At 36.1% G+C, this 15676-nt stretch overlaps 1 protein-coding gene across 1 annotated transcript in view; it reads left to right on the top strand.

The window, feature by feature from the left end:
• Nucleotides 1-15676, top strand: part of PDSS2 (decaprenyl diphosphate synthase subunit 2) — a 189813-nt gene that overhangs the window by 124137 nt on the left and 50000 nt on the right. Inside the window, exon 3 of the mRNA XM_074946894.1 lies at nucleotides 5355-5553. Coding sequence (XP_074802995.1) covers nucleotides 5355-5553 — 199 coding nt within the window. The remainder of the gene's footprint in view (nucleotides 1-5354; nucleotides 5554-15676) is intronic.

Here is a 15676-nt window from a genome sequence, read left to right as displayed (position 1 = left end):
TTAGAAATACCTTCTGATACCACACAGTTCTGTAAATGGCAAGCTAGCGGCAGAGTAGATGCATTAAAATCAAAGCAATTTTAAATCACCCATTTTAATCATTATTTAAATCAGCAAGTCAGAAACCTTGATTTAAATCATAGATTTAAATTATAATTTGCGTTTTTTCTTGTAGTTATTTGCCAAAAGAAAGATAGATTGATTCTCATTAGTAACAATTAAAATATGTTGATTTGCAACTAACTGTACCCTTTAGGTTAAATTTGGTGCTACTTTTTGCTAACCAGGAGGATGCACTCTAACTATACACATTTTATTTAAGCAATTACGTAGCTTAATTTACATTTATTTGTATTCTTCATTTTTCCACTTCTATTATGTTAGAAAATGATGAATGATGCATTTCTTATTTACTAGATGATTAATTTTTTACTTGTAATTTGTGTCAAGTGCTATTAGATGGATCTTCAAATTCAATTACAAATGCACAAAAAAGAGCATTTTATATTTTTATTAAATACAACTACCTTAAAAGTTTTAAATACATAAGAATTTATCAAAAAGTTCATCAAAAGATGTTTTGCATTTAAAATTACCTGATTTATTAAACAAAAGAAGTATTACGTGTAGTTAGTGAGTTGAACTGATTACTTCTGGTCACCATGTCCTTCAAGATTTTAGAATTGCCCGTAGCTCTCATCCTCATATATCTAGTTTTTATTCATAGCTTGGGAGAGGAAAACAAGCTTTTTCAATTCCCATCCATAACAATACATGGGTGCTTAACGTTTGAATGAACTAGTCATTGAACTGAATTAGTTGAATGAGCTGAAATGAAGAAAATATCTCTGCCCCTGCAGAAGAGGCTACTGCTGTTGAAAACAGGTTTAGTACTTCAACAAGCTCTGTTTACAGTGCTTAGCCAGTGACTTCCACCAGTTCAATGGTTTCAATTTCTTTAAAATTTGGCAGCAAATATATACTCCTTAATCATTATTTTTTTTGCATTTAATACAAATGATCTAAATATAATAAATGTAGGCCGTAACATAAGTTGTCAGTTTCAAATTTAATTTTTAAATGTTTTTTTAATTGTATCAATTTAAATAAAAATCTGATTTAAATTTTAAAAATCGGATTTCTTTTTAAAGTGATTGATTTTTATCCACCCTGGCTGGCAGGCAGATCATCTGCTTTCCTCCTCCCCCCCTCCCCCCCCCCCCCCCCAAAAAAAGGGTGCAGTAGTTGCTGAATCAGCCTGAGTGGATAGTCATGCTGCTTCCCACCTGTGTTGCCACAAACCAGGTGAGCATCAGATTATGGCAGGGTATAGGAGGACAAAAAGGAACTTCTTGGTGGAGCATGTGGGGCTCAAGGAAGAGGGGAAACAAAGGACTGAAAGAATGAACGTAGCTGGTAGTATAAGGGGTCAAGCAGGTTGAGAGCCGAAGAAGGCAGAGGAAAGGGGAAGTAGACTGAAAGAGCGCAGAAGGAATGATAAGAAGAGACTCTGAAAAGGGAAGTGACACACATAATATGTTGCCCAGCCCATTCCCACAGCTGCCAGAACACTCCCACACATGCTTACCTGACTCCAACCATAACTAGCCCCAAAATGGATGTCGTGGTGTTTTACTTTGCAATTGCATCTGCCCACCAACCCACCCACATGGCCCCCATTACTGTAGTATCTGAACGCCTCACAATCTTTAATGTATTTATCCTCACAACACCCCTGTGAGAAAAGGAGGTGCTTTTATCCCCATTTTACAAATGAGGAACTGAGGGACAGAGATTAAGTGACTTGCCCATGGGCATACAGGAAGGCTGTGGTGCAGCAGGGAATTGAACACAGAGTAGAAACCACTGGAGCATCCTTCCTCTCATCTGGTCACTGTAAATGTTAAGTTTGCACAGAGATGGCTAGACACGTGGTACTGGTTCTTCTTGTTTCCAATGGCTACTTTTCATTACAGACTGCTAAAAATACAGTGGAAAGTCAATGGAAGTCACCAGTGCTCGGCATCTCTGATGATTACTTGACCTTTACTTAGGAACCAAACTTGAAGCAACCTGTTTTGAAAATTTTGGCCACTAAAATACTGTCATATTATTACCTTTCTCCATAAGCAGTCGTCGTAGCTGTCATCGCTATGTCGTATGAGCTTGAGTGGGAGGTGGACTGCACATTCATAAATAGGAGGGGAAAGTGGTCAGTGTAATCATGAATGGGAGTAGCAGTGATTCCTGAGCAATCATTTTATTAAGATGTGGTCCACGTAATAGTGCAAATATGAGAATCTCTATCATAAACCCAAGTTTCCATAAGATCACACATAAGTATCTTTATTTTTATTTGGATTAACGGGAGAACGAATCAGAAATCTAAACTTAGTTCAGTCCATTGATCAAGATGGAATATTATACAGTTTATATATATTTGGTACTGCCTTAATATGTATTGTTATGGATGAGACTTAAATGATAGTTCTTCACTAAGTAATGCTGTAGGATGGGTATTGTTGTAAATGTTATTGTCGGGGCTCTCTGCATTTTGTTAAGGGCCCTTTCAAAAAGGGTAAATCTAAATATATAAATAAATAAGCTCTTTGGGGGGCAGGGACCATCTTTTTGATGTGTTTGTACAGTGCCTAGCACAATGGGCTTCTGGGTACTACCACAATAAAAATTAATAAAATATAATAAATGAAATTTACTTTATTTTAAAAAATCTCCTAGGTTGATGGCTTCTGCAACAAGTTTGACAGCAGAGAAATTTTAGAGCCAAGTTGTAACTCCCCAAAGAGAAAGATAAATTGGTGGAAAATAGTACATTGATTAGAAGATAAGTAATAGACTTTCTGTACAAGAGGACATCTGATAATTTCCCCAAATTATGTGTATAACATGGTACTCATGAGAGCATGAATACTGTTTGGAGAGCAAACTGAATACAGAAAATAAAATGAAAAAAAAATCCAAATACTGAGCATTTGGGAAGTATGACACTGATGTATTTATGCAACCTTTTCATGGAGAGCTGTGCTGAAGTCAAAGAGGGGACTTTGGTTTCCTTCATTAAAAGCTTATTAAATGAAGAAATAGGACAGTCGTCGTTTTGCTTCAATAGTTGGGGGTCAGAGAGGCGGGTCTGATCTCCTCAGAATATTAATGTCTGCCTTCAGCTGCGGGAAATGAGCCGTCACTTGAGTTAGCTGCAGCTTTATGTGCTCGTCACTAGGGATCCCCATATGTCCTGGGATCTTCAGCAGTCGGAAATGGCAGAACTCTCTTATAGAGAGCAGAGGGCTCTCATTAGTATTCATAACAGGTAGCTCAGCTCAATCTGCCCAGAGCAAGTCTGTTTAATGTTGATCAGCTGTCCATCTGATAAATTGAATTGATATGGACATTTCCTCCAAGGGCTGCCCTGACAATGGCAGCAGGAACATCAGGATGTCTTATTAGTCTTTTTTTTTTTTTTTTTATCAGTGCTTGAAATATTGTTAACCCTTTGGTATACCCAAGGCTAGAATATGTACAGTACGTTGTCATTCGTGTGGCTATGTATACAGAAAGATTTTCTCCCCTGACTCTTTGAGAAACAATGTCAGGCTTGAAGTTTGTTGCCTAAATGGTGAATGCTTTGCCCCCTGCTGTGTCTCTCAAAAGTAACACTTCCCTGCGTGAAGCAAAATAGTGAATAATAAGTAATGTCATCTTTTAAAACTGTTTAACTGAATAATTTTTGTTCTATGGTAATAAATATAATGGAAGCCTCAGTTCACCTCCCCCCGTCACTCTACTTTCTCTCCTGCTGTTATGCTGCAGCAGAAATCTAACCTAAACATGGATCAGTATGGATGGGTGGGGTAATTTATTTACAGAATAAAGCAGTGCTGAACCCCTTTCCTTGGGAATAAGTATGGAGAACCTAACAGGGCTCTGTGCAGGGTTACAGTTTAATTTTATATTTGGTATCTAAGGCCTTGATCCTGCAAACACTTGAATACATACATAACTTTATTCATGTGAGTTGTTTTCATTGACATCAGTGAAACTACTTAAGTAAGTAAAGTTGTGATTGTGCTTCCTAAATTGCAAGATTAGGGCCTAAATATACCAATTTCATGAATTGCAAACTGTGAAATTAACAAAGTGGTTTAGTGCTTTGCTACTTGAGTGGTATTGGTCTTCTTTCTCTCTTGCTTGCATTCAGTAGTTGTGCCTGCTTCACGTGTCGTGATTCTAGCATAGGCTCAGGTGTCTGGTCTCCTTGAAATCAGATTAATTGCCAAACATGACCACTTCAGGAAAAAAAATCCTTTTATCCTCTTCTTTTTATTTCATACTTCAACCTAGAAGGTCAGGTAAGCACCCTCTGAAAGAGAGGCAGGTGCCACTGCTGTTCATAGATTGCCAACCCTTAGCCAGTAAACAAAGTGTAATTTTCTCCTTTCTGTGGGTTGACTTGGATATGTGAACAGCTTCCCCTGAACATTCCTTACACTCTGATATTGGTCCACCAAATTTAACATTATTTTGTTCTTACAGCTATTACATCATTTCTCCTTCTGCAAAATTGAAAAGTGCCATAGAAAGGGGAGCCATATAGAAAGAGAAAATCGTTCTTTTTCTGTGCAGGGATTGGCGCCTCCTATATTGAGCTCATTAGAATACATCAGAATGAGAAATTGACACACAAAATTATCCAAGTAAAATTTAATCTACCATTGTGCTGCACAGAGGAATTTAGATAATCTCCACAATTTCTACTAAACAGATAAACTTAGTTTCATCATCAAATGTCATTTGCCCACTGCTTGTCCATTAGAAAATCTGGCCCCATTATTGAAATGTGTGGAGGTATCCTACTATTAATCCCCCTCCCCTAGTCAAGGAAGCAGTCATTTATTGCAGCACTTTTCTAATGCTCAGCTAGTTTTTAATCCAATCCTGACCTCTCATTCCCTCACCACTATGAGCACCGTATGGTTGGTTTCCTTAATAGTTTCTTTTAAGGGACATTGTCAAAGTCTTTAAAAATATATAAAAAAAAAAATGTTGACTGGTTACCTGTTTGAATTTTTGAGAAAGGTGTTAAAATAAAACTGAGAGGAAGATTTTTTTCCCTTTAGCAGCTGTGAGGATTTGACCCCATCATGCTATTACTTGCCCAGGTGATATCATACTCTCTCTAATTACTGCTTGTGAACTGCGAGTTCTAAAGATTTATGGTGAAACAACAATTATAAAACATTCTTGTGTAGATGAGGAACTGTAGAATGGCTTTTTATGAAAAATCTGCATTGTGTTTGTGGCTTCAAAAATAAATCTCTTATCTTTGCTTTAAGTCAGAGAAGTCTGGCAGAGATTACAGAGCTGATCCACACTGCCTTTCTGGTGCATCGTGGGATAGTAAACATTGGCGAGCTGAAGTCCTGTGATGGCCTACTGAAGGACATGCAGTTTGGAAATAAAATAGCTGTCCTGAGTGGAGACTTTCTTCTAGCAAATGCTTGCACAAGCCTAGCTCAGCTACAGAATACTAAGGTAAAAAATGGGTTTCAGAGTAACAGCCGTGTTAGTCTGTATTCGCAAAAAGAAAAGGAGTACTAGTGGCACCTTAGAGATTAACCAATTTATTTGGTTAGTCTCTAAGGTGCCACTAGTACTCCTTTTCTTTTTAAGGTAAAAAATGTTTCTACTACTCTAATAAGTAACGGCTTTGGTTGTTAACCACTGAACAGATAAGTCTGAATTGGGACATCCTTTCACTGTAAAAATGGGCACAATTCTATTGTATATGCAGATGGATTGACAGCTGGATGTTGCTCCAGGTACATCTACCACAATATTAGAGAAATGTTACCACAGCTAACGTTTTAGTATCTCTTCTGAAGCAGTGATGCCATAGATGATAGTGGATTAAAAGACAGGCTGGTGAATTAACATACATATGCTGCTGTGTCTTCAAGACATGTAGGAGTACCGTACATCTCTGGCAACCTGCCAGGTGAAGTTCAAAACATATTTAGTTGATTATTTAGTTTTATATTATGCTTTTTTTTTGGAGGGAAGAATGGATTCTGTTTTACATTTCGAGGATTCTTCGGGATCTTTCAATTTTTGTCTGCACAGGTGTGATTTGCCTTTTTGCTATTAGTAAAATTTTGTTAGACATCCAAACAGCTTTGGGCATGGAATGCCCTATGAACAAAAATGCATTATCATTTTAAAAGACAACTGCAGTCATTTTGCTCAGCCCAGCTGTCTGAAAGTTTACAAGATAGGAGGTGTTTGTCATTATGAATAAACTGGGATATGTGTGTGTGTGTGTGTGTGTGTGTGTGTGAGAGAGAGAGAGAGAAAAGGATATATTTATGCACTAGGTAAAAACCAGTACTGTCACATGGGTGTAATTCGTAAGGGGGGCGGGGGCGGGAAATGGCTGAGAACATAAAAATTGTATATAACAGACTATGAATCCCAGTGATGATTGAACGTGGTAATATGCTAAACAAAAAGAGTTCTCAGCCATCTTATCAGGCTGTCTGGAGTAGCTCATGAACGTGAGTGCCAACTTCAGGGCAGACTGTTACAAACCAGGGCACAACCCTCTCCTGAGTACCCATGGCACCCCCAGCACCCTGCCTCAGAGTACCCAAGTTTTAGTTAGGGGTATATAGTACAAGTCATAGACAGATCACGGTCCGTTAATTTTTGTTTACTGCCCATGACCTGTCCATGACTTTTACTAAATATACCCGTGACTAAAACATACCCTTAGTTATAAGTAAGATTAACAGATGCAACAACTCTCAAGCGTTTCATAAAGTCTAAACACTAAACACATTTTTATAAATCTAATACCTATTTTAACAATACTGTTGCATAAGTGAGCCAGACTGGTTTGCAACTATGCATTTGTCAGTGTTCAGTGAGGCGTGGGGCCTTGGCATAAGCTGGCAACTGGTCTGTCAGCATCACGTCCTTCTAGTTGCTTCACACTGACTCAACAGACATTCTAGGCTTCAGTGGGACAATCATGGAATCTTACTATATAGGTACACAAGAAAGTATAATCTATCTGTCCACTATTGTGTATAATAAAAATGTATATCTTATATAAAATATTTCCACAATGTTAAGTTATAATAACATTTGCTATTTCTGAGCCTGATTTTGTTCTGTTTAGCATCTTATTCTGCAGCTTCTACATACCCATGGTATCTGAATGTGTATGGTACTTGACTGATGTCATTTGTAACACTAGATGAGTTCAATATAAGAGAAAGGAAATCAACTTCCAACCTGCTTGACTAATGGTTTAAATTTATCTGAGGAAAAAAATGTAATATTAAATATTCAAAAAATATTTTCTTTAACCTTTACAGTGTTTTTTATGATTTAAACTATTACATAAATCCTTTTAGAAACTGATTTAACATGAACATGATTATACTAGTTTTGTATCTATTAAGGATTAATTCTTCAGCATTTCAGGAGATCCTGGATGCGGTCCTCACTGCAAATCAAAGGAAAATTTAACCCTAAATAAACCTAGGTTTTAACTCAAACTGAGGGAAAACTTTGAGAAAATAATAAATCATTAAGCATACCAGCAATAAAGTATAGTCCCTTAAGATTTGCCAGGAATCAAACCTACTGTAAATTGAAGCACAAATACCAAAGAGATGCTTTATTTTTCAAGCAATCATTATACTGCACGTCTGAAAATTCTGCCAAAACATTTTAACACTTTTTTTTCATTTATCTGACATCTAAATAGTGTCATAGCTTCTACATGCTATAAGTAGGATACCACCATGGAAACTGATTGATTGATTTACTACATTATTCTCTCATTCTTCTATCCCACCTGGAAAAGTTAGAAAATTTTAAGACAAGCTATAGAAATATCTTGACATGTGCCATGACTTAAACATACCGCATTTATTCTTTTGAAAGGGGTTAATTTTCAGTTCTGTGCAACTATTTTTTAGGAGTGTGAAATAGCCATGACTTTTTTCTTCATAATGTTTTGTGTTCTTTGCAGGGCTGTCAATTAATCTCAGTTAACTCATGCGATTAACTCAAAAAAATTAATCGTAATTAAAAAGTTAATTGCGATTAATCGCACTTCTAATCACACTGTTAAACAGTAGGATACCAATTAAAATATATTAAATATTTTTGGATTTTTTCTACATTTTCAAATATATTGATTTCAATTACAACACAGAATACAAAGTGTACAGTGCTCACTTTATATTATTTTTTATTACAAATATTTGCACTGTAAAAATGATAAACAAAAGAGATAGTATTTTTCAATTCACCTCACACAAGTACTGTAGTGCAATCTCTTTATCATGAAAGTGCAACTTCCAAATGTAGATTTTTGTTACATAACTGCACTCAAAACAAAACAGTGTAAAACTTTAGAGCCCACAAGTCCACTCAGTCCTACTTTTTCTTCAGCCAATCACTCAGAAAAACAAATTTGTTTACATTTACGGGACATCATGCTGCCCAATTCTTATTTACAATGTCACCTGAAAGGGAGAACAGCCGTTTGCATGGGACTTTTGTAGCCGGCATTGCAAGGTATTTACATGCCAGATATGCTAAACATTCGTATGGCCCTTCGTGGCTTTGGCCACTATTCCAGTGTTTCTTACTGAACTCCGTGGGGGAGAACTGTGTGTCTCCTGCTCTGTTTTACCTGCATTCTGCCATATATTTCATGTTATAGCAGTCTCGGATGATGACTCAGAACATATTGTTCGTTTTAAGAACACTTTCACTGCAGATTTCACAAAACACAAAAGATACCAATGTGAGATTTCTAAAGATAGCTACAGCACTCAACCCAAGGTTTAAGAATCTGAAGTGCCTTCCAAAATCTGAGAGGGACTAGGTGGGGAGCATGCTTTCAGAAGTCTTAAAAGAGCAACACTCCAATGTGGAAACTACAGAATCTGAAGCACCAAAAAAGAAAATCAACCTTCTGTTGGTGGCATCTGACTTGGATAATGAAAATGAACATGCGTTGGTCCGCACCGCTTTGTATCGTTGTCGAGCAGAACCCGTCATCTGCATGGATGCATGTCCTCTAGAATGGTGGTTGAAGCATGAAGGGACAGATGAATCTTTAGCACATCTGGCACATAAATATCTTGTGACGTGAGCTACAACAGTGCCATGCGAATGCCTGTTCTTATTTTCAGGTGACATCGCAAACAAGAAGCGGGCAGCATTGTCTCCTGCAAATGTATACGAACTTGTTTGAGTGATTGGCTGAACAAGAAGTAGGACTGAGAGGACTTGTAGGCTCTAAGGTTTTACATTGTTTTATTTCTGAGTGAAGTTTTTTTTTGTACATAATTTGACATTTTTAAGTTCAACTTTCATGATAAAGATATTGCACTACTGTACTTAGGTGAACTGAAAAATTCTATTTTTTTTACAGTGCAAATATTTATAATAAAAAATAAATATAAAGTGAGCACTGTGCACTTTGTATTCTGTGTTGTAATTGAAATCAATATAGTTGAAAATGTAGAAAATATCCAAAAATATTTAAATAAATGGTATTCTATTGTTTAACAGTGTGATTAATTGTGCAATTAATCACAATTAATTTTTTTAATCGCTTGACAGCCTTAGTTCTTTGCAAGAAAAAGTAAAAGTGATGGTATTGTTGTTTGTGGCAGTTAGTAGCTAAGTAAATTGGCTTATAGAAAAAGAAACATGGAATATATTGTAAACAATACTGACCATGATAAGACTACAACCTCTATCTAGGCATGTATATCTGTTTCAGTAATTAAAACTGTTGTATGCATTGTAATTTAAACTTAAGCCTGTTAGTTTAATTTAAACCATTACTACTGAACTAATTGTATTGTGCTGTTAGATTCTTGTCTGAGCTTCTGTATGATGCATTTATCTCTGTACTTCTCTTGGGGCCTACAATTAGATGTAAATTTCTGCAGTCATAATGAAATGCAGAGCTATTTTATAATTGCCAAGGGTAAAATTAGCAAAGTCAATTATTTTCCCTTAGGCTTTTCCCTGTAGATATTAAAAGGCTGTAAGGTAATTGCCTTAGGTAACACTTTGATTTTTAAATAACATTAGGTATAGGAATTGTTGTTAATCCTGTAGTAATTTCCCCCCTCTTGCTACTGTTGTAGCATATCACTGTTGTGATGTTAACAAGATTCAGGACTAAAGGAGGGAAGTCCTTGAAATGTTATTTTTAACTAATGCTCGTGCTTCTCATTCACACATTTTCAAGTGTTGTGATGCAGAAGAGTCATTTAAATCTTTTTTACCTCTTCAGGGTACAAGAACCTTGAACTAAAGATATCTTGAAATGCCAGCTGTGAAGCCATAAATTGCATGACCTCCTCCAAGATAGATTGTACTGTGCTGGGTTAATGTAAAACATCATTGTCCATCACAATGATGGGGCCAAGCCAGGGTCATCTAAATTCTTGTTGTTTGAGCATGCAAACATACAGAATAAGTTGAAAAGTATTGAGAAATGGAAGGAAGCATTATAATTTTCTATATTCCGATGTAGAAGTGCAGGTTACTCTCAGGCCATATTTCAGTTATTTTTTTCTATACTTTTTCATAATTGATATAGACTGTAATGATTAAAATAAAATGCTACAGGACAGTCATAACTTCATTATTTTTGTCATTAAGGCATAATTCTCCGTTGGTTCATCTAATAAAAGTGATTTGAGATTAACACGATAAATATTTTATTACATCTTTACCATTGTATAGAACTGCATGTGAATCTGATCAGACCACAGCATATTTACAGTACTTGAATTCTGGCATTGTTGGGTCTCATTTAACTCATATCACTTTCTGGGATTTAAAAATATATGTACTCTATATGTAAGGTGTGGCTTCTCTTGGCCTTTAACATCGCATATGCTTTTTGTCATAGGAGTATATCCTGCAACTGTTGGGAGATGGACTCTGATCTCTGATGTCGGTTGTCCTATTATGTTTAATGTCAGCATGTGGTACCTCTTGTGTTTAAAAAACAAAAAAACTGACTAACTGTGAATGGTACTTTATGGATTGTTAGACGGGCTATGGATTAGTACATTAATAGAAACTCAAATTGCAAATCAAAGGAAAATTTAATGCTAAATAAACCTAGGTTTTAACTCCAACTGAGGTAAAATTGATAGAGGGTGCAATGAAGATATACACATGACCAGGTCTGACATTCCAGTCATCTGAAGGCACTGATACACAAATCTGTGAGAGGACAGATTGATGCATATAAATGTAACGTAAACTGCTCAGGTGTAGAATTATATTGTACATATTATAAGGCACAAATAATATGCTAAAATAATCTGTAAACATCAGTCATATGTCAGTAGTTGATTTTAGTCAATGGGCCACTTGGACTACATGTTATAGCATTGTTCTCTAGGGTCCTGTTGACTGAGGCCTTAAGGATGATCCCCTCCAGTTTTTCTCCACTTTAATTTCATGACCCCTTGTATGGATGACTGGACTGTACTTTGAAGCACTTCCCACAATCTGCTATATGAAATTCTAGGAATTTGAACTGAGGATTCCTGCCTGTCAGTGCAGAGCTCTACCACAAGACCACATTATAGATCATTGTTATATTAAGCATTAGTTGTTTATAAATAAACAGTGGCACAGATGTACTACTTATCTAGTTGTTGCATTTCCTTATGTTAACTTTATGTATTCCTGAAGGCATAAATATGTTGTTTACAAAATAGCCCTTGTGTTTGCGTAAATGTTACCAGTTTATTCATGTAAATCTTTCCTTTGCACAGAAACTAATGTACATTGTGATTCATTAAAGAAACTGTTTATCTATGTCTTAATATTATGTAAACATCAGCCATGGGTCTATAGTCAAGGTTGTGTTGAGTTTTATACCTAACGCAGGAATTCAAGTACTTTGTTACATATGAATAATACAGTGCTTTCTCCCCAAAATTAAAGCACTTGTTTTTTTGAGTACAGAATTAATTTTTGAGACTTTACAAGTAAATAAGATAATTAGTTTTGACTTGAAAATAATTTTAAAATCGGTGCTTTAGGAACTTTAGCACCCTTGGTCAGACCACCTGTTTCCTAAATGATCTTCATAAAAAAATAACACAAAACCCATAAACCTCGCATATTGGTAAAACTCACTGATTATTGGCTGCATTTGAAGAAAAAAAATTAGGATCAGTGTTCATTTTTTCCTTTTACTATTCATAACTGAACATTTCTTCAGGAGAGATTCAAAAATTTTCTTCTGCAGAGAATTCCATGAAGTATTTCCCTCTCTCTAATGGCTGCCCTCTCCTGCCACCTCAGTGTGAGTGCGGCTACAGGACTGCCATAGGCAGTCACCCCCTCGGGGGCCAGGGAGATGCAGAGTAATGTGACAGTCAGAAGCTGAGTTAAAGGAGCCTGTTACTGGTGGTTCTGGTCATAAAAGTTAAAATAATACAAAAACAAATGTAGAGTGATACAATATTTCTAATGGTTCGAAAATATGTAATATGGTAACATTTTCTTAGGGTTTCTTGTTTGTGTGTAAAATTTTAAATTAAAAAAAAACACAAGGAAATTCTGAGATAAAAACTACATTAAACTTGGCTTAAGATTGAATATATTCTAAATTAACAGTATCAGTTCAAGAAAAGGACCTGGGCATCATTGTACACAGCTCAGTGAAGGCCTCTACTGAATGTGCAGCTGCAGTCCAAAATCAAACAAGATGTTAGGATGCATAAGGAATGGCATGGAAAATATAAAATAATATGCAAAATATTATAGTGTCTTTATATACACCAGTGATTCAATTTCATCTCTAATACTATGTGCAGTATTAGTCATCTTATCTTGAAAAGGATATTGCAGAAGTAGAGGGGTGCAGGGAAAGGCAATGAAAAGAATTAGAAGCATGAAAAAATTCATACAAAGAGAGATGGAAAAGATTGAAATTACCTCTAAAAAGAGGCAAATAAGAGAAGACAAATATATAAAATAATGATTATTATAGAAAAGGTAGATCACCTCATAACACAAGAACAAGGGGACAAACTGAAAGGTAGAAAATTCTAAACTGATAAAAGGAAATACTTTTCACTTAATTCACAAATAGACTGTGGAGCTCCCTGCTACAGGATGTTATTGAGGCCAATTGCTTACAAGAATCAGAGCAAGACTGGATGTTAATATGGGTAACAAGAATATCCAGAGTGATAAAGTTATAACAGTTAATGCAAACAAAGATTTGGAAGGGATAAAAACCTCATGCTTGCAGGCTTAAACCAATCTCTATTAGGGAGTAGGATAAGACCTTTATTGTGACAAATTATCCTACATCTGCCTTCTGTAGGATTATTGCACCTTGCTTCAGAGGTGCTGATACCATTGGAGGCAGGATAGTGGATAATGGGTTTGATACAGTATAGCAATTCCTATATTTATACATATCAGTAATTTAAGAGTAAAATTATTATAATTATCTCAAAACCAAGCACTACAAATGCAGGAAATCCAGAGTTAGGTTAAATTTAAAAGGCATGCAAAAATGTTAAGGTATGGAAAAGTACAGTTACAGAATACAAACAACGTTACCTGTGCTCTGTAATGACGCCACAAAGAAAGAAGAAAAAACACGAATGTCTTTAAAATCAGTTTAATCAAATCTGGGACTGCAAATGCTATTATGCCATAATAATAGTTGTCATAGTTATTGTATGGTGTTACTATGGAGTAGAATTAAGGCTATTTGGGTTACCCTGTATATTTCCATACCTTGACACGTTCATATTTATTTTAAAATTTAACTTCCTTAACTCTGAATTTGATGGGTTTGGAATACTTGTTTTTGGGATAACTACAGTATCGCAGGATACACAAATGATTTTTTTGTGTCAGATTGATTTCACAAAAGAATTTTTTCCCGCCCAGTATGATCAAAGATTGAGTTTAATAATAATATATTTCTCTCCAATGAGAGAAGAAACTCTGTTGAAATGGTGAGATGAAACAGTTTAAGGGGGTGAAACATATACTTTATAAAATACTTTTGTAAAAGCATTTAAGTATTTTACACAAATTTTTTTTTTATATATGTGTAGGGGGAGAAGAGTTTATCTGCTGGAAGTCAGTATTTTTTAATCTGCCCTATTTTTAAAGCATCCTTGTTTAGCCTTTCTGATATCACCAGAGGTGACTATTCTCATGAAAAGTAGATAAGATTGTAATATTATAGTGGTAAATCTCTAATTAGTACAGTGTAGTGGCACCCCCCAGTGTTAATATAGCTGAGTTCATCAGCAGTTTCATCATTTGCCTTTATTTCCAAATTATTCAGCCCTAAATAATCATTGTTGGCAAAAGCTTGCCAGATAACGTTTTAGCATGAGATCTTTTTTTATGTATACATTTTATATGTTTTCAATTTTAATTTAATTATTTATAACTGACAGTATTGTTAAAAATAAGTACAAGCAAAATCCGGTTACCTGAATGGCTCAGGATATGTACCTGAAATTTGGAAAATTAGAATTTTTGAAAAACAGAATTGTAAATTTAAAGGACACTTCTGATTTTCTGGCAGTAGGAGTTCAGATAATCACATTTACATCTAGTTGTATTTATGTGGTTTGGGTTTGAGTAATTTTTTTTTGGTCTGTATGTGCATAGTTTTGTGCATAGTTTGTGCCTCTATAGTTAGGCATAAGATACTGTAGACAAAGCACCGATGAAGTGAGCTGTAGCTCACGAAAGCTCATGCTCAAATAAACTGGTTAGTCTCTACGGTGCCACAAGTACTCCTTTTCTTTTTTCTATTTGCTGTAGGAATGGTATTCATTTGGGAATTTTCAGTGTATTAGTCTTCTAAAGTTGTTTTAATATATTTTGAGGTTAGTGATACTTTGCTTAGTGAAGATTACTTTCTGTAATAAGACTCTCCTCCTTATTTAGGTCTAGATTAGTGGGTCTCAAACTTTTTTACTGGTGACCCCTTTCACACAGCAAGACTCTGAGTGCGACCCCCCCCCCCAATAAATTAAACAGACTTTTTAATATATTTAACACCATTATAAATTCTGGAGGCAAGCAGGGTTTGGGGTGGAGGTTGACAGCTTGCGACCCGCCCCCCATGTAATAACCTTATGACCCCCTGAGGGGTCCCGACCCCCAGTTTGAGAACCCCTGGTCTAGATCATGCAATTTGGGAATAGCTGCATATTGGGGGGCAATGCAGAAATATGCTGGAACTAAAGGCATTGGAGAATCCAGAATGCCTCCTGAAGCTACCTTGTGCACTGAGTGAGCATGCTTAAGAGATGCAGTATCCTTCTTGTCACCACTGCATCGGTGCTCTGGTTTGCTGGCTGTCACATACGTGAGGCAAAACCATAGTTGTGCCTACTCGCCACACTTCCTTGGCCTTGGGGGAGTATCTAGGAAGCAGTCCCTAGTTTCCCATAAGTACAGGGACTGAAATTCTGACCTGCCTTTACATGAAAGGAGCAAGGAGGAGGCAGGTGTTTCTTTATATTCACCCTCCCACCCCACCCCATACAATATGTAAGGGCTAGGCAGAATAGAGCCCTAAACATTTGCTGTATGAAAAAAA

This window comes from Natator depressus, chromosome 3 (genome assembly GCF_965152275.1).
Source record: "Natator depressus isolate rNatDep1 chromosome 3, rNatDep2.hap1, whole genome shotgun sequence".
NCBI lineage: Eukaryota > Metazoa > Chordata > Testudines > Cheloniidae > Natator > Natator depressus.
Note: the sequence above shows the minus strand (reverse complement) of the source record. Positions and strands in the feature narration are given on the sequence as shown.